Consider the following 18758-nt stretch of genomic DNA (forward strand, 5'->3'; position numbering starts at 1 on the left):
TTAGAATTCGGTTATGCACAAACGCCTTAAGAGCTCAATTGCAAATTTTAAAAAATTTTCCGCTTGTCGGAAATATTTCCTATAGGCCGAAAAATTTTCCTACTGGAGGAAAAATGGAGGAAAAACGTTCCTCCAGTCGGAAATCCCATATGAAGAAAAATTGAAGCCTCTTGATAAATTTCCGCCAGGTGGAAAAATTTTCCTCCAAGCGGAAATAGTTTTCCTCCTGTTGGAAAACATTTCCTCCAAGCGGAAATCGTTGAATAATTTTTACTCCTATTAGAAACTAATTTCCTCCACTTGGAAAATCAATTTCTAATAGATTATATAAGTTAATAGTAGGGTAAAAAAAATTGAGAGTGGAGACAAATATTATATAAGATGAAGATGGAATTAACAAAAAATGTAGTGACATTTAAAATCAATAACCATTTTAAATAAAAATAAAATTGATATATGTTTGTTTTTATTTTCAAAATCATTTGGACATTTCATAAAATGATATGTAAACTAAAGATTGAAAATCAATTCTAGAAAGCATCTTTTCATTTAGGATTAAATTCAAAAAAAAAAAGATATGAAATAATTATCAAAATATATTAAACCATAACACTAAATTAAAACTTTCTAATTCGAAGCATAAGACAATGGATTCGTACATCTCTGCCTATAATGTCCAACACCACCGCATCGGCTACATCTACGTCCAATAACATCTTCACCTTCGGATGGTATGCGTTGCATCCTTGGTCTACCGGCTCGCCTACGTGTCCATCTTGGTGGAAGAACAATGCGACTTGCCACGTCATCCGGGACATGCCACTGTTTTTCATCTAACAAAGGATAAATGGACTCAGCATAAGCTGCACGATATGCATCCGCGGTGTAGTAATGAGAACACATGCCATAAGGAGCAATTTTTCGGTCCCTGCAAGCGGCAATACAATGATCACAAGGATATTGATCAAGATCGAAGACTTTGCATGAGCATGTTTTTGATTGGAGATTAACTGTACCCCTTAAACTCCCACCTTCCACAAGAAATTCATGCATATTAATGGCTTTCACACGTAGTCCGATGGACTCCAAATTTCGTAGTTTGAGTTGCTCTTCCTTATGGTCAGTCACAGGCTTTGTCAATTTTGCACCTGCAGTACGTCGCTCATAAAACCACCTTTGCAGTAAATCCCGTATGTGCTCTATTAATGCTACTATTGGCATCTCTCTAGCATCTAGCAGAATGCCATTCAAGCTTTCTGCAATATTGGTGGTCATGATAGTGTACCTTCTACATGGACAAAGAGAACGTGCCCACCTTGTAGGGTCACATGATCGAATGTACTGGGCAGCTCTACTGTTTTTTGCCTCAATTTGCCCCATATAAAACTCAAAATCTTCAACCAAATATGCACTAGCTGCGAGCATGAAATATTGTATTATTGATTCATCTTTCGCATGTTCATTTGCTTTAATATTTCTGCTTATATGGTACGTGCACAACGCATGGTATGCATTGGGAAAAACTTTGCGTAATGCCCTTTCAATAGCGGGGTGTCTATCACTCACAAACACCAAATCTGGAAAATCTCCGATGGCATCCTTCAGGTTTTGGAAAAACCATGTATATGCTTGCTCGTTCTCTCCATCTCCAATGCCGAAAGCCAAAGGATATATTTGCTTATTGCCATCCATGCCCGATGCAATATACATGTACCCTTTGTATTTCCCTTTCAATGTAGTTGCATCAACAGCCAATACGGGTCTTATGTGGGATTTAAATCCCCTAATGCTTGCTCCAATCGCCATAAAGAAATATACAAAATTGTTATTATCGTCTGTTTTGATACGTGTAACAGTCCCAGGGTTCTTCGACACTAACTTAAAACAGTAGGCAGGTAACTTAGCAAAATTCTCCTCTGGAGATCCCCTAACACTGTTAAGTGCATACTTTTTACCTCTCCATGCTTTGTTGTAGCTTATATTCACCCCATATTTCTGCAAAAAATCATGTTGAATTTCTTTGGGTTTGTAAACACGTGCAATACCTTCATATTTAGATTTGATACATTGCCCGATAACCCGGCTACTGGCTTGCTTGTGTTCTCGATGCACGATATCTAACGAGCAACTGTGTACATTATCAAAAATTCTCACAACAAATATTTCTCCATTTTTAAATGTGGTTGCACGTAGTCGCCATTTACAAGTATTTTCCAAGCATACAACCTCATACCGTTGTGTAGTTGATCGTGTCACCTTGAACTCCTTATTTTCTCGCATGCAATAGATACTCAGTTTATTCTGTAGATCACGTTTGTTGCGAAATAATTGTCCAACTACTATGCTCTCACAGCCAGTGAACTTTGACGAAAATATGGCCATAGAACCACTTCTGTTGCTCGATGATATGTGGTCACTTGTAGCACGATGAACCCTAACATCATCAACTCCTTCATTGTTCATTTCAGGATGCATATCATTATCATTATCCGGCAACTCATGATCAAAATCTACATCATTATGACCAACATCATCCCCTGCTGCATTGTAATTCTCATCATGATCAATATGATGCAACTGCTCATACTCCTCGTCGTTAGGAAACCGTTCAGCATAGTCACCTCCAACATCAACTCCTTCGTGAATGTTAAATGATGTCCAGGCCCCCTCACGAACATCAACTTGATCTCTAAACTGAGTTTCTTGAACCATAATTTTCTGAGATGTAGCCTGAATTGGTTCAGTACCGGAAGCTTGTGGTAGACGACCGCCAATTGGAGGACAAGAAAAAGAATGAAGATTACTCCCACTATCCGAAGCAAATGCTGTTTGATGAACATTTCTACATACATGTTCAACTTTTGAAATCACCTCAACATACAATGGAGGCCGCATCATTGTCATCCCTCCATTCCTCACTTCTTAAAGAAAGCATTTCACATCCCTATCACATCGTATTTCTGTAGGATCCAACTTTTCTGCACATCGTCTATATATCCATTTTAGCTTTAGCAAATATTCATTTCGATCTATCTCAATAGAATTGAAAATCTCATCCTCTAACTCTGATTTTGTGCATCTCTTGCCGACGGAAACCATTACATTTTTACCATTTCGATATTCCCAATCACCACTATCATTTTGTACCAATGTTCCATTGTATAAAACCGCAATTACAATGTCATCATCTTCCATTTGACTACAAAATTAAATGAATAACGTTAAACTAAATCAATAAATATATAAAATTTTGAATAATATTAAACAAACATATTAACTGTATTAAAAAAGTTGATTCTGTTTTTTTTTTCGGGCCAAATATAGCTTTTTCCTACTGGCGGAAAACTGGCGGAAATTTGGCGGAAAACTGACTGAAAACTGGCGGAAAAATGGCGGAAAACTGGCGGAAAATTGGCAGAAAATTGGCGGAAATTTGCGAAAACTGACAAACTGGAGGAAATTGGCGGAAATTCATCTTTTTCGCCAAATTTCCTCCGTTTTTACTGTTTTTCGCGATTTTTCAGTTTTACACAAAATTTCTCCCATTTTCAAACCATATGCCACCTAAAGTATCTTTAAAATCACATAGAACATCTCATAAATCAATTTCTTGCATACCCATATCAAATAAAAAGCTTAAAAAACCCTAAACTAATAAAACTTACAAGAAAAAATAGAAAGAGAAAAAACAAAAAAAATACATATTTCTTTACTTTCATCTAATAAGAAAAAAGATAAAATTTTTACCTAATTTTAGTTTGAGATATGAGAAAATACAAAAAAATGAAAGTGAGAGGCGATGAGATGCAAAGAGTTTAGAGAAACCCCACGAACAGTTTTGTATAAACTCCACCCCCACAAACGAACGGCTGTGTAGAAGAAAGGAAAGCTTTTGTGTAATTTTCAATTTTATCAAGGGTATTTTTGTCCCAAGGTGGCTAGTTTTAAAAAAAAAAAAAAATTTTGCTATTTTTCTAAAATGGAGTTGTAAGGTGATTATTTATGGGAAAAACCTTATGATTACGTGAGCCTGAGCCCAAAATAAGAAGTACAAAAAGGAAGTGCCAGTGGCAGAGAGAGAGAGTATTATCATATCAGCATGAACATTTATCCACAACCATTGCAACTGCCTTGTTGTACGGCTTTCAATCTCAGAAATCCCACTTCTTCCATCTCAAGCTCCGGAACCCGACTCCTTACCCGAAACCCATATCCACACCAGCTCCTCCTCTCCCCTTTCCCTCACCTTTCTTCTCCCAACGCCAACACCAAACGGCGCCGTGTGGTTTCCCTTGCTGCGACCTCCTTAGAACTCCCTCTTCTCCCCTTTGTCGTCAACGAGGTTCATTCGGTTTCCCATTCACCTACCTTACCTTTCTTGCTTTATTTATGTTTATTAATTTTAATTTCACTTTTTTTCTTTTTTTCTTTTTTTAAATTGCATTTTTAATCTTATTTATTTCATGCATTTTTGGATTTGCCCTGTCTTTTATATTCAGTTTATGCATTTGGAGTCATGCTTTGATTAATAATGTAATTCTTGTTCTATTTCTGTTAATTGATAAGATATATATAAAAGGGAAATCACTTCGGGGCTCTTTCCTTTTTTTTTTTTTTTTTTCCCCCCCCATCATATACTTCATCCGCACCCCTTGAGGTTTGTACTAATTACTTTTTAATCTCTCATATTTTGAAAATTATAATTAGCACTCATAGAGGGGTTTGAGGGTGCCATGATGACTTTTTTCAAACCTGAAGAGAGTTTGATGGTATTTTTGGAAACAGAGGATTAAATTATATTTATGTCAAAACTCAGGGTGGATGAAATTAACCAACAACCTTTTAAGGATTATATAAAGCAAATTGGTCAAGTGGGTTTTACTTCCCGTACCCTTTTCCCCTCCAAAAGAAGGAAAAGAGAGATATTGAAGTTAGAAATTTCAAATATTTAGAAATTTGGCTATATAGATTGTGCATCTAATTTTGGACTGTTGTTATTTTCAGGTTCTTGTTCCCTCAGAGAGTAAAACACTGCATTTATATGAAGCAAGATATTTATCATTGCTGGAGGAGGTATTAAACATTCTTATCACTGTTCAATAGCAATGTCGTTTCATTTGGTGAATGGGGGAAATGTGGCATACATGCATGCTAAAAGCCTCAAACTATTGGAATAGATGGTGACTTGCCACCATAGTCATAATATGTTTCGTTATAAGGATCTTAATATTAGAAGTTAACACTAACGAGCCAAGCTAAACTATCAAGCAGTCTAAACCACAACTAATTTTATTGGTCGCAGTCATTGATGAGAAAGAAGAAGCTTTTTGTGCATTTCGTGTTGGATCCTATCCTTGTAAATGATTCATCTACTGAGCCGTCATTTGCAGCGCGATATGGTTGTTTAGTTTGTATAGAAAATGTAAGCTTCGAAAGTTTAGAGTTATTTCTTAACCTTCTTATGTCTAAATTCTAATGTATTTTCATGAACTAAAATCGGTTTCAGTATTCTGCAGGTTGAAAGATTAGATGTTGGTGCATTAGTCTCTATAAGAGGAGTTGGTCGTGTCAAGCTTGTAGCTTTTTTGCAGGCAAGTAATAACAGGATTGGTGGAAAATATTTTCATCTTCTAACTGATAGCTCTTGAAGAATGATTAAAAAAATCTCTAACAGTTTCAATAACTTGCAAGATCAATAAATATGTTGTTAATTGAAATATTGGAGACAATGGAGCTGATCATATTGGCAAGTTCTTCTAGGAAGGAATAGAGTCTATATCTGTCTTATATATGCTTATTATCTTTGTTTTCTTCTCAATTCTTCTGGGTCTTTCTTTCTTTCTTTCTTTCTTTCTTTCTTTCTTCTTTTTTTTTTATTTATTTTATTATTATTTTTTTTTAATTTATTTTCCCTGCACCACTATGCTGCATCAATATCTTCTACATAGCATAACTGTTTGGAGTTGTATTTGTCCGGGTTACATTATGTATGTGCATTTGTGCAGGCAGAACCTTACTTACAAGGCGTAGTTGTACCGGAGCATGACAAAGTTCCTGACAGTCCAAGCAGAATAAGCTCAAAGGTCATAGAAGTGAAGGAGGCTCTTTCTAACTTGAATAGCTTGGAAATCAAGTTGAAGGTCTCTTTCTCTCCTCTTTAAGTGCAGTTCTTAATTATATTTCTCTTCTCGAGCAAGCACTATGGTATATGTTATTATGCATTGTACCTAACATAATATTTCTACAAGCTTACCATTCCATGGTGAATGTATGAAATTTTTAGTATTTTTCCAATGTAATCAGGCTCCCAAGGAGGCATTGTTGCAAACTTCTACTGCAAACTCTTTGGTATGGGCTGAAAAGGAGCCATTTATAGACTGTGATGAAGCTTTCATACCATCATTACCTGAGCGTGTATCATTCGTAGGACTTCAACCTGTTTCAGGTAATTTTCCATTTTATTCCATCTTTTTTTTTTTTTAATGCACAGTAAATTAAATAGTTTTGTTTTGACTTTCTCTGACCGACAAAGTCTGTGATGCATAATGAAAGTTTGGAAGTACTGAGGCTCTCAGATTGGTGTCAGGATACGTGTTTCTGTTTGAGTTTAAATATTAATTTTTGTTGCTAATGAATTGTTGCAAACTTTCCCTGTATATGGAGCCAGTAGGGGGGAAGGTAGTATAATAAGTTTGCCATAGCATCCATTTCATTTTTGACTCGACAAGCGTGCTTTTACATATCTCTTTTCCTCATATAGCTCAAGTTTGCTGGAATTCAGATGAGCGTCAATGATTATTGGAGAGAGAAGAAAATTGTATGAGCAAGCTTGTAGCATGTTGTGTTTAGAATCCTAAACCGTATAAAAATTTGATTGTAAACCATATAAAAATTTCGAATTTACAACGGATATCTGGAACTTACAAGTTGATTTGGATCTTTAACTTTGACAGGATCAACTCAATCAGAACTACAGAAGTTGCAAAATAAGAAGTTAAGGGCAATGGAACTTAAAGACACACTTCAAAGGCTAGATGATTCTCTAGAATTAATTAAAGAAAATATTTCCATGGTTGCGGCCAAACTTGCTATACAGTCGTTAGAGACAAAGTGACCTATGGGATTTTGCAATAGTCATTAGCTTTAATATTCCCTCCGGATTTGGGGTATATAGAATTAAAACGTAGAAAATATGCTTCTTATGTAAATTGTAATACATTTGTACTCTTTTTCTCTGGCTATTTTTTTTTCTTTGTTTATATTTATAATTTTTATACAATAAATTATATTATGTGAAGATTTAATATTAGAAATGTAAGATTGTTATAATATGTTAATTTTCTATAAGAAATGTAAGATTCATAATTATTTTAGATTTAAAAAAGAAAAAATTGGAATGTTATATTCATTTTAGATTTAATATCATTTTATCCCGTAGACTATGACACAATTTTTGTTTTGCCCCCTCAAACTATACATTTTCTTACATTGCTTCGTCCGAACTATTGTTTCTATGCCATTTTAGTTCAATTATATATGCATCTCTAAAGAATTAGTCAAATTCGTCTATACACTACGCAAAACCAAAACGTAAAGTTGTTTATAAGCAAAGTTATATAGGTTGTGTAAGCTAATTTCATCAAATTCATCCATTTAAAATGCTTGATTAGACTAACGTGACATAAAAATAATAGTTTGTGAGATAATATGAGAAAATTTATAGTTTAGGGGCAAAACGAAAAAAAGAAAAAAGTTCATAGTTTAGGGGTAAAAATTAAAATGATATGAATCTTTCATTTTGTTTAATTAGTTAAGTTAATAGTTATGTCAAATTAATTATTATTCATGTTAAAATCCCCAAACAAGATTTTTTCCTTTTTTAAACGAGGTTTAAATTTCTTAGTTTGTATTAACGTTATAATTTAAGAATCAATTTCAAAATTATTATTATTATTATTTTTCATTCAGTTTACTTGTGCTAGTTTATCGTCTACATATTTGTTTTGTCTGACTCAAAAGACCTTGATTTTTATTATTATTTGGATCCATTAGTCTATATATATGAATACAATAAAACTTCAACGGTTAATATATATCTATATACACAAAATTGTCGGATTTAAATTGGAACATATTTTAATAATATTAAAATGGTGTTAATTTGGTTTTACGCTTCTTGTTTTGTGCCAAATGTATCATGATTTTTAAATGTAAAATTATTGTTAATATATTTTTTAATATTTAAAATTTTGTGACTTTATTTGCTTGAGCCATTTATTATTTTAATTTAGAAGATGTACTTCAATTAAATTTATGAGCTATTGATATAATAATGATAAAAATGAAGATGCCATCTGGTAAAAAGAAAATCACTGCTAAAAAATATTGAACTTTACTTTGTTGTTGCACTAAAATTGACTCAAACTTTTTTTTTTTTTAATAAAAAAGAAAACTTACATCGGTAAATAAATCGAATAATATTTTAATCTCTATATTATTGAACTGAATGTTATATCAAAAGAAAATTTTGTTGGTATGATACAATTTTGCTTTATTTTATTTTTTTTGATGCATATATAATGTTAATACAAACTTTATTTTTGTGAAGCATATATAATGTTTAATACAATTTCGCTCTCTATATATATATATATATAGAAAAATTCTATAGTGCAGACGTTTCGTATGCGGACCACATCAAAGCAGACACTTTTTGAAAAACAATGTCTGCTTTGCTGTGTATGTGTACACAGCATACAAAGCAAAATTAACGTTTTTTTTTTTCAAAAAGCACCAAAAAGCGTCGGTTTTGATGTGGTCCGCATGCGGACCAGTCTGCACCGTAGAACTACTATATATATATTTATGTATGTATATTAATGAATTATATTGCCAAATCTTTAAATAAAAATAAAAATATGGATATAATATTTGAGTAGAAAAATAATATATATTTATAAATTTTGATGTTTAGAAAAGAAAATAAATAATTCCAAATTTTATTATTATGTCATAAAAATTATTTAATAACATTTTGTAACTTAAAATACTACAAATTAAAGGGTAAAAAAAACAAAAATCATATTTTCAATGTTTTTCAATCGAAATATCATGATTTAATATAAATTTTAAAAATATAAAAAAAAAATTAATATCAAAGTAATAATATTATAATACTTGTCAATTTAAAAGTTATACGGATTTAATACATTTTTAACCATTGAATTTATTGTATATACATGTCATAACATGATTAATCCAAAATTCTTCGTTTCTATAAAAACATAAATTATCTCATATTTCAACCAACTTAAACTATCACTTCATCACTTTACCACAAAAATCTAATTTTTTAAAATTAATAATTATAAGTGAAATTAGCTTAATTGGTAGCCATTCACATAGGTCACGAGTTCGAGATAATGGGTTGAGGTGGGGAATTCAAAAATTGATATATAAAAATTAAACAAAAAATTATACCAAAAAATTGAAATGGAAACTATCAACATGATCTTTTACTTTTGGAAACTTTGCTAGATATTCTAAATTCTCCTAAAGAGCAAAATTTTCTTAAAAAATCAATTTTCTTTCAAAAACAAAAAAAATATTTAATTAATTAATAGTCATAAATAATTTTTATAAATATTACTATTAGAAAACAATTTTACAATTTATTGTACATTGATGCTCTATAGATTTAAAAAAACTTCAATTTTTATGCAATATAAGTAACAATCTACATTCACTTAGAGGCACTTTTACACAATTGTTTTCTTCATGGTATCAAAGCCCTATTTGCTTTAAAGTAACAAAATTTTAGTAGCCTTTCGCTTTTAGTTTACTTTGTTGTTGTAGCTTATATAGTAGGTTATAATCTTAGAATATAATGTGGCTATATATACACCTTTATTCCCAAGTTTTGTATATATACGTTTATTAACAATGCAGTATTACATTTTTATCAAAAAAAAGAAAAGAAAAGAAAAGCGATGCATTATTACACAACTGTTTTCTTTATGGTATCATAGCCCATTTGCTTTAAAATAAAAAAATTTTAGTAGCCCCATTTTTTTTTTTTTTTTGTTTTTTTCCCCTCAAATCCTTCTCCACTGCATGGTCCAAATGGCCGATACCCCAAATGTCTTCATAGGACCATTGCAATTAACAACTCCTCTTTTACCAGTTTGTCACCTATAGTCATCACTCTAGGGGAGAATATCTCCTCTTCAAATTAACAAAGTCAAACTATACGACCTGGTGCACTCAATTCAAAACTTATTGTCTTGTTACGATATACTCAGATTTATCGAAGGCAGCAATCCTTTTCCATCGGAAACAATCTTGTCTTCTCCTTCTATTACTCTTATTCCCAACCTTAATTACAAGTTTTGGAAACGCTAGAATAGCTTCATCCTTCAAGTTGTCATTGGATCTATACTGCCAAATCTCTTATCCATGGTCTCAGTATATACAACTTCTCTGGATGACTGGACGAAGCTTGAGAGGACATATGCCAATAAGCCACGTACCCGCATGCTTGATCTACGTGAATCGTTGATGAAAACGAAGAATTATTCCTTGTCCATTGATGATTCCATGTAGAACATCTAATGGATTATTACCGACGATCTTGCTTTTATTGGACATCCTCTTTTCGAAGATGAACTCATTGTCCATGTCCTCAATGGCCTCGCGTACTCATGTGTGGGATACCATGATGATTTTCAAAGAGCTTCATGACAAAATATTTTAACATAGGTATTAAAGCTCAAAATCCTAGATTCCTATGTCACTATCATTACATTATTACCTATTTAAAGAATTAACACTTGCAAAGATTAAAATGACAAGTGAGGGGAAATGTTATACATATCTTGATATATATAATAAACTCACAACTTAATAATTTAAACTTTTGTAAGAAATTGAAAGAAATTATAAACTCTTGAGAGAAATTGTAACTCAACTGTAAATAAACTTTTGTAGTATGTAGAGAAATACTACATATATATATATATATATATATATATATATATATATATATATATATATGTCTATTAATTCTTATAGTAATGAAAAGTTGAAGTTTCGTTTCATAAAATAATTAGTTGAGGCATTGGCATTAGCTGAGACAGAACAAGCCAATGCGGATGGGAAATATTAAATGTATGATATCTAGGGAGCAAAGGCTGTGACAATTACAAGTCCTTTTTATGTTTGTTTATGGTAGATATTTTTCAGTCACAATTTGCATCAAATATATCTTTTGTGTTCTACTTTTTGGTAATGCTTTTAAGAATTAGATTGACATATTCTCGAGTCAGGACAATTTATCACCCAGCTTAATTTGTTGTAAATTATATATTAGGACACTTGACTACTATAGGTAGATAAAACTACATTTTTAATTTTATTTTTTATCTTGTAAGTAAATAACAATACTTCACTAATGGTTTTAAGTTTTATTATTTACTTTTAACAACGCTCTACATCGATGAAAGGTAAATCCAATCAAATAATTTCAAATCGTTTGATAATAAAATTTTGGTTAATATACTTGCTACATCTAGTGTCGGCAGGCTTGGTTTGGCAAGTCCAGAAATAGGGCAAATGTTGGATGGCCATGTTCCAAGGCCCAAAGTTTTTGTCGCATCGGCCAAGATTTGAGGCTAAAGGATCAAGGCCCATAGTCTAAGAATGAAGGGCCTATGGATTGAGGCTGATGGACCAATGAACAAGGCCAAGACCCAAGTTCTGATAGGCCTAGGGCCTGGTCAAGTGGCTCATGGCCTGAGTCCCATGGCATCAAATGCTGAGGGGCACAATGCCTTCCAAAGGGAATAATGTAAAATATATATATATATATATGTATGAATATTCTACTTGCCCATTAACCAAAAAAATAATAAAAGGAATATCCTATTGGCTGAGGTCGATATGAAATGTTGTCCCACAGTGAAAGTAGAAATATTTTGAATTAAAAGTTTAAAACAATTAGCAAAAATAAAAATAAAAATAAAAATAATAAAAAAATACCATACTCTCACGGTAATATTCTCTAGTAGAATAGCTCTCTCTCTCTCTCTCTCTCTCTCTCTCTCTCTCTCTCTCTCTCTCTCTCTCTCTCTCTCTCCATATATATATATATATATATATATGACAAAAAAGATTCTTTTTTAGTAATGAATATATGATAAAAAAGATTAATATTAGAATAATTAGGCATTTAGCATCAAGAAAAATAAAAAAAATAAAAAGTAAAAAACGACTTTGTTTATTTTCAAAGAAAAATCGACCATTAGCAAAGATCGGATTGATAGATGGTGGAAGATTGGCAGAAATAGGTGAGTTGTAGATTTTGTGGGAATAGTATATACTTGCTCAAACAGAAGAGACAGATTTTTATCCAGAACAAAAAAAGCGGAAGAGACAGAGACATGTAGAGCAGAAGAGAGTATCCAAGTTGAAGCGGGTGTGGTGTGGGGTCCTCCGGATATCAAATGAAAAAATTGCAAATAGCCAACGGGGTCAGATTGAGATAATTTTTGAGGCCAGCGTTTGGATTTGAAGTTGAAGAAGATGATATTCGTAGAACAAGAAAGAAGACAGACCCATACTGACTGACAGACTGATTAAGAGAGCAGAGCAGAGAGAATGTTTGTTTTAAAAAATTGAAAAACAGTATTGAGAGGGAAATGGGTCTAAGCAGCTCTGCCAGAATTCCTCTCTTCCTCGCTCTAAGCTCCTTCAGACACCGTCCCTGCATCTCCATCACAAACCCATGTCATATTCATCACCGATTTCAATTCTCGTCTCCTGTGCGTTCCTCATCCCATCCCTTTACTTTTTATTGTGTACCGCCATTTCATTACTTTATTCATGATTTCTGTGTTGGGTTTTATGTTTTTTTTTTTGTGTTTCAAGCCTTTATTCCCATTTTGGTGTTTTGGATTATTTTTGCTGAAAATGTTTCTGAAAGTCTCATCATTTAGTTGATATTAACATGCTAGTTGATGGGTTTGATTTATTTTGACATAGAAATTTAATAAACTTTGTGTTCAGAATAAGTTTAATGGTAAGATTTGATGAAATATTATGAGTTTGGATTTCAGGCCCTGACACCTTTGTAAAATCCCATTTCAGTTTCTTAGATAGTATTATCGCGCACATCCCTATAAGATGTAATTCAGCACCATACAAATGTTCCGTCATTTTCACCCTGTTTTTTGTCCTCCAAGTTTTCGAATTTAGGATTTTAAGTGAACACAACGCCTGTTTAAATGGAGTGCAAATGCAACAGTCTTTTCATTCCTTTTAATTTGAACTAGCATGTAATCCAGTGTCATGCTTTTGTTGATTATATGGACAGTATAGAGAGAATCTGAAGGAGTGTGATGTATGAGTTGAGAGACTCAGTTTCGACTTTAGTGCATGTTGGAAGTAGAAGTGTTATTTAAACACGATCATGTGAAGCTTGTAATTCCAATGCTGGAAAAATTTTATGTTCGGGAAAAGTTTGTTTGATTATAATGTAATTTTTATGTTATCTTCATTCTTGCTCTCTCCTACATGACTGACTTTCAAGCAAAGATATTTGTCATTAGTGGTGAAACTACACCTTGATGTGGTTTTCATGTTAGTGAGAATTAACATATTTCTTAAATTTCACCTGACATGAGGTTTGTTTGAGCGGACAGAAAACGTGACACTAGGAAGATTAAGTGTGCAAGTAGCCAGTTCTGTCAATTTTTAATGTTTTTTTCACAAGGACCATTGTTTTCCTCTCTCGTCACATTAGACCGGACAGGTGCATTTTCCTTTTGGTTCCAGTCTTCCAGATTTGTGTTATTCGTGGAGAATTCAACAATATTTCATGGTTCAACATCAGTGGATGAAATTACATTAAAACCAAATTGTAAAAGCTGAAAGAAAATGTTGGCCTATTATATGTACGTTATAGTATACATATGTACCATGTGTATACGCACGTGCACAAGCATATATGTATCTTATTATTGGATTTTCCAAAATCATTTAGGACTAGAAATATTATAATCTTTTATAAATGACTCTATCTTATGAAGAAGTGCAACCTTGACTTTAAAGCTTCAGTTTTGTCCAGGGAAAATGCAAGCTAAATCTTCAGAGATCAAGGGCAAAGAAAGTTACCAGCAAAGTAAACTGTAACTTACTGAAAGTGGAAGATGACATAAATGATGAAGCATGCGAGTTAGTCTATGGTGTGGAACTTTCTATTGGTGAGGGTGATGATAACATCCAAGCTCATCTCTTCAAGGCAGTAAAGAACAACAATGAAACTGGGTTACTGCTCTTGTCTGATATTTTTGGCTTTGAAGATACAGCAACAAGGGACTTCGCGTATCGTGTTGCTTGCAATGGTTACAAGTATGGCATGTTGCTTAACTTTAAATGATTATTATATGCAAATGAATATTTAACTTTCTGCAAGTTGCAAAGGGTACTTATTTTATGCAAGAATGATCAGATTGTGCATGCGTCTTGAAAAAGAGCTGCCTTTGATACCAAATCCAGTGCATGTGACTTTGTTGCTCCTCCTATAGTCCTTCAGAACAATGTTCTGGAATACAATTTTGAACCCTATATAATTATTCTTCTTTAACAAAACTGCAGTGTACTTCTTCCTGACCTATTTCGTGGAGATCCATGGGCAAAGAATCGACCAAAAACTTTGTTTGAAGAGTGGATTGCGAAACAAGACCCTCAGAGGATTGCAAAAGATATTTCCACATCAACAAACTGGATGATTGAAGAATTTTTGGCTGCAGGAATTTCAAAGAAACTTGGCTTGATAGGATTTTGCTTTGGAGGTGGCAAAGTGATTGAGGTGCTAGCCCGAGACCAGGGCACGCATTTTGGAATCGGGGTCTCCTTTTATGGTACAAGGATGGACCTGTCTGTAGCATCTAATATTAAGGTTCCTGTGCTGTTTATTTCAGGAGATGATGACCCACTTTGCCCCGTCACTGTCCTCAAGGATGCTGAGAAAAGAATAGGTAGAGGTTCAAGGGTAGAGATTTTCCAGGGAAGAGGTCATGGCTTTGTACACCGACCAGAATCTCCTGAAGAAGATGGGGATGCAGAGCGGGCTTTCGTGATGATGAGAAATTGGTTACATGATGGTTTGGTTGCAAAGAACAGTGAAATTGTAAATCCTCTGTAGGATAGAAATATGGAAGCTTGGTTGTAAAGAAGTGATAAACTTGAAAATTGGCTATATGATTAACTTCTGTACACTCATGTTATAGCTGAAAGTTAATAAAGTTAATAAATTTGTCGCTGCTAATGGTGATGATGAAGTGTCATTTATTCTACTTTCTGGACTCATAGCTCACATGTTTGGTTTGAAGATAAAGCCTCATCATTGTGATAATAGAGACTTGGGTTAGGATTAATTTAGACATCAAATTGACTATTAGATGCTCCATCAACTGTCATAACTTATATGTTTTGTCTTTGTTTTTGTTTTGTTTTGTTTTGTTTTTTTTTTTTTTTTGGTTATTTTTTTGTTTTTTGTTTTTTTTTTTTTTTTGGGTGCTGTTTATGTAATACTTAATAGTGATCAAGTTATGTGGGATTGTACCGTTCTGCGTTTGGTTCAGCTGTTGTGATTGTACACCTTTTTTGACATCATACTGGTTTTGATTTTCAAAGGCTTTGAATGACAATATATTTTATCCGGTCTTAAAGTAGAGAAAACATCAATATAGTTTTGAATTGCATAATACATAACCACATGTTTTTTTTAAACCAAACTTCCACCAAATTTTTTAGAATGAACTAGTTTCATCTTTTTTTTTTTTTTTTTCCCACTGTATTAGTAAATTTGCAGTTTATAAAACAGAAGAGGGATTGAATTGCCCCATCTTCTGCGGACGTTTGACTAAACCAAACCTATATGATAAAATAATAAGATAATTTAAACAAAAATAAAAAATAAAAATAAAATCCATAAATAGAATACTCGGCATCAGACAAGCCACAAAATAGTCTCTAAGCTGAGCAGAGGAGAGAGCAGAGACAAAAGGGAGGCAGAAAGAAAGCACAGAATAGTCCAGAGGAGGCTGTGAAACAGAGCAGGTGAGGGATCATGCCAAAACCCTAATGATTTTTTCTTGTTTTAGGCCAAAGCTACCGATTTTGACACTCACTTACCGTTCTCTCATCCTATCTTCTCTCTGTAATCACTTCTCCACATTCTCACCCATCTCTTCTTCTTCTTCCCTGATTCGCCATATCTCCAACGCCTTCCTTCATGGTAACTTCAAGCTCTTGGACCCATCTCTCATCTCTCAGCTTCAAACCAACCACCTCCACCATGTTCTTCTTGCCCTCCGAACCAACCCTATTTCAGCCATTCGCTTTTTTGAATGGTCTCGACGATGTCTGGGCTTGCATCACACGCCAAGCTCGTATTGTGGCCTTCTTCATGTGCTTCTCCGGCACCGGATGTTTGGCCCCGCGAGACAAGTTTTCGATGAAATGGTTGGGGAATTTGGTACCAACTTTGATGTTTCTCGGTTATTCTTTGAGGGTTTTAAGATTTATGGTCCTGGTTATTGTGATATTTGTAGCTTTTTCATTGACAGTTGTTTCCGTAATAAGATGATTGCTCTGTCTGTGGACACATTCAAGCATGTTTCTAAATTGGGTATTCCAATTTCTTCCAGCACTTTATTTAGAATGTTGGGTTCTCTTGTTGGTTCAAATTGTTTGGATGAGATTCTTGATGTTTATGGAGATATGGGTAGAGTAGTAAAAGGAGAACATCATTGTGTATATGGTTTTGTTGTGGATGGTTTTCTGAACAAGGGTGAAGTTGAAATGGCTTTGAATTTTCACCAGGGGGTGGTTGAGAGAGGCTTCATGCTTGATATTGTGGCTTGCAATAAAGTTTTAAAGAGCCTCTGTAACAAAAATCAGATAGCAGTTGCTGATGATTTGTTTGATAAAATACTTAGAGTCGGTCCGACACCAAATGTGGTGACATTTAGCGTTTTGATTAGTGCATACTGTAAGGATACAAAATTGGAAGAAGCATTTCAACTGTATAAGCTAATGGTAGCTAGGGGTATAAAGCCAGATCTAATTGTGTATAGTATCCTTATTGATGGTTTCTTTAGGGCTGGAAAATTGGAGGAAGGACATGAGATTCTTTCAGTGGCATCGGATAGTGGCATTAAGTTGGATGTAGTGATTTTCAGTTCAATCATGGATGCGCATGTGAGAAATGGAGATTTTGAGAAGGTACTTGATATATACAAAACCATGCTGAAAGAGGGGATTTCACCTAATATTGTTAGTTATAGTATTCTCATAAAAGGGTTTTGTGAGGATGGTAAGATCATGGAAGCTTGTGGAATATGGGGTCAGATTTTGAAGCGTGGTTTTACACCATCCATTTTAACTTATAGTAGTTTGATTAATGGATTCTTCAAAGTAGGAAATTTGAAAGATGGGATTTTCCTCTATAAATTGATGATTAAAATTGGTTATGAACCTGATATTACAATTTATGGCGTACTAATAAATGGTCTTTGTAGGAAAGGATTGATGTCTATTGCTCATGGACTCTTCTATCAGGCTCTTATCAAGGGAATTAAACCTAATGTATATACTTTCAACATGCTGATACATGGTTGGTTTAGTGTAAAAAGACTAAGGGATGCTGTGAGGTTGTACTCACAGATGGGCATGTACAATGTAAAAGCAGACATGGTAACCCATACTGTACTTATTAGAGGGCTTGCTGAGCTAGGGATATCAAAGGCTGCATTAGTTTTTTTCTTCCAAACACTAAAGAGGGGTTTCACTCCAGATGCTATAACATATTGCATAATAATTGATAGTTTCTGCAAGCAGAAAAATACATCTGCAGGCTTGTGGATTTTCAAATTGATGCTGCAGAATCAAATACGTCCCGACATTGCTATTTATAATGTTCTCCTAAGTATGTATTTCAAAGAATGTAATCTTGAAGCGGCACTTGGACTTTTCCAGCAGCTAACAGAAAGAGGGCCGGAGCCTGATATTGTAACATATAATACAATGATCTGTGGTTATTGCTCCTTGAGAAGGTTGGATGAGGCAGTTAAACTTTTTAAGAGGCTGCAATGTGGTTGGTATAAACCTAATGCTATCACATTTACAATATTGATTGATGCATACTGTAAAGAGAACAGAATGGATGATGCAATGTTGATGTTTGAAAAAATGGTGGAAAGGGGTCCCGAACCCAATGTTGTAACGTATAGTTGTTTAATAGATGGTTACTTCAAATCTCAAAACTTGGAAAATGCCTTTGACCTTCATGAAGAGATGCTTAAGAAGGTGTCCCCTAATATAGTCAGTTACAGCATCCTCATTGATGGTCTTTGCAAAAGGGGACTAATGGAGAAAGCATCGCTTGCATTTCAATGCGCTCTTGACAGGCGTTTGGTGCCTGATGTTATAGCATATGGGATTTTGATTTGTGGCTACTGCAAGGTTGGAAGATTAGCTGAAGCTATGATGTTGTATGACAAAATGTTAATTAGCGGCATCACACCAGATGATTTGATACAGAGAACAATTGCAGGATATCTTCTTGAATTTCATTAGTTGAAGTATATGTGCAAACACAGGTTTTTATATATATAATCTCAGTTCTATAGTATTTTTTTGAGTTGGTGTCAGTATCTTGATCTTCTATTTATCTAGTACTACCAATTAGGCAATTT

The 18758-nt window shown here is 33.7% G+C and overlaps 3 protein-coding genes across 3 annotated transcripts; all 3 read left to right on the top strand.

Moving 5' to 3' along the window:
• The first annotated feature begins 4041 nt into the window (after positions 1–4041).
• On the top strand, positions 4042–7373 carry LOC107435356 (uncharacterized). Its single transcript, XM_060816946.1, has 7 exons — positions 4042–4342; positions 5005–5073; positions 5303–5422; positions 5517–5595; positions 6010–6140; positions 6304–6445; positions 6954–7373. The coding sequence occupies exons 1-7, from the start codon at positions 4100–4102 to the stop codon at positions 7112–7114; spliced, it is 945 nt and encodes a 314-aa protein (XP_060672929.1). The 5' UTR covers positions 4042–4099; the 3' UTR covers positions 7115–7373.
• A 4948-nt stretch (positions 7374–12321) lies between these two features.
• Positions 12322–15325, top strand: LOC107435355 (uncharacterized). The gene is made up of 3 exons (XM_016046952.4): positions 12322–12818; positions 14123–14406; positions 14653–15325. The coding sequence occupies exons 1-3, from the start codon at positions 12696–12698 to the stop codon at positions 15200–15202; spliced, it is 957 nt and encodes a 318-aa protein (XP_015902438.3). The 5' UTR covers positions 12322–12695; the 3' UTR covers positions 15203–15325.
• A 606-nt stretch (positions 15326–15931) lies between these two features.
• Positions 15932–18694, top strand: LOC107435575 (putative pentatricopeptide repeat-containing protein At1g31840). Its single transcript, XM_016047209.4, has one exon. The coding sequence runs from the start codon at positions 16144–16146 to the stop codon at positions 18637–18639; it is 2496 nt and encodes an 831-aa protein (XP_015902695.3). The 5' UTR covers positions 15932–16143; the 3' UTR covers positions 18640–18694.
• The last annotated feature ends 64 nt before the right edge of the window (positions 18695–18758 follow it).

This window comes from Ziziphus jujuba, chromosome 5, assembly GCF_031755915.1.
Source record: "Ziziphus jujuba cultivar Dongzao chromosome 5, ASM3175591v1".
Lineage (NCBI taxonomy): Eukaryota > Viridiplantae > Streptophyta > Magnoliopsida > Rosales > Rhamnaceae > Ziziphus > Ziziphus jujuba.

Bases quoted from the DNA above. Each gene is read 5' to 3' on its own strand.
- LOC107435356 (XM_060816946.1), top strand. From the start codon at position 4,100: ATGAACATTTATCCACAACCATTGCAACTGCCTTGTTGTACGGCTTTC. The intron at 5,596-6,009 runs GTAATAACAGGA...TTGTGCAGGCAG, and splicing joins TGTAGCTTTTTTGCAGGCAA to AACCTTACTTACAAGGCGTA. The intron at 6,446-6,953 runs GTAATTTTCCAT...TAACTTTGACAG, and splicing joins AGGACTTCAACCTGTTTCAG to GATCAACTCAATCAGAACTA.
- LOC107435575 (XM_016047209.4), top strand. From the start codon at position 16,144: ATGATTTTTTCTTGTTTTAGGCCAAAGCTACCGATTTTGACACTCACT.
- LOC107435355 (XM_016046952.4), top strand. From the start codon at position 12,696: ATGGGTCTAAGCAGCTCTGCCAGAATTCCTCTCTTCCTCGCTCTAAGC. The intron at 12,819-14,122 runs GTGCGTTCCTCA...AGTTTTGTCCAG, and splicing joins GATTTCAATTCTCGTCTCCT to GGAAAATGCAAGCTAAATCT. The intron at 14,407-14,652 runs GTATGGCATGTT...ACAAAACTGCAG, and splicing joins GTTGCTTGCAATGGTTACAA to TGTACTTCTTCCTGACCTAT.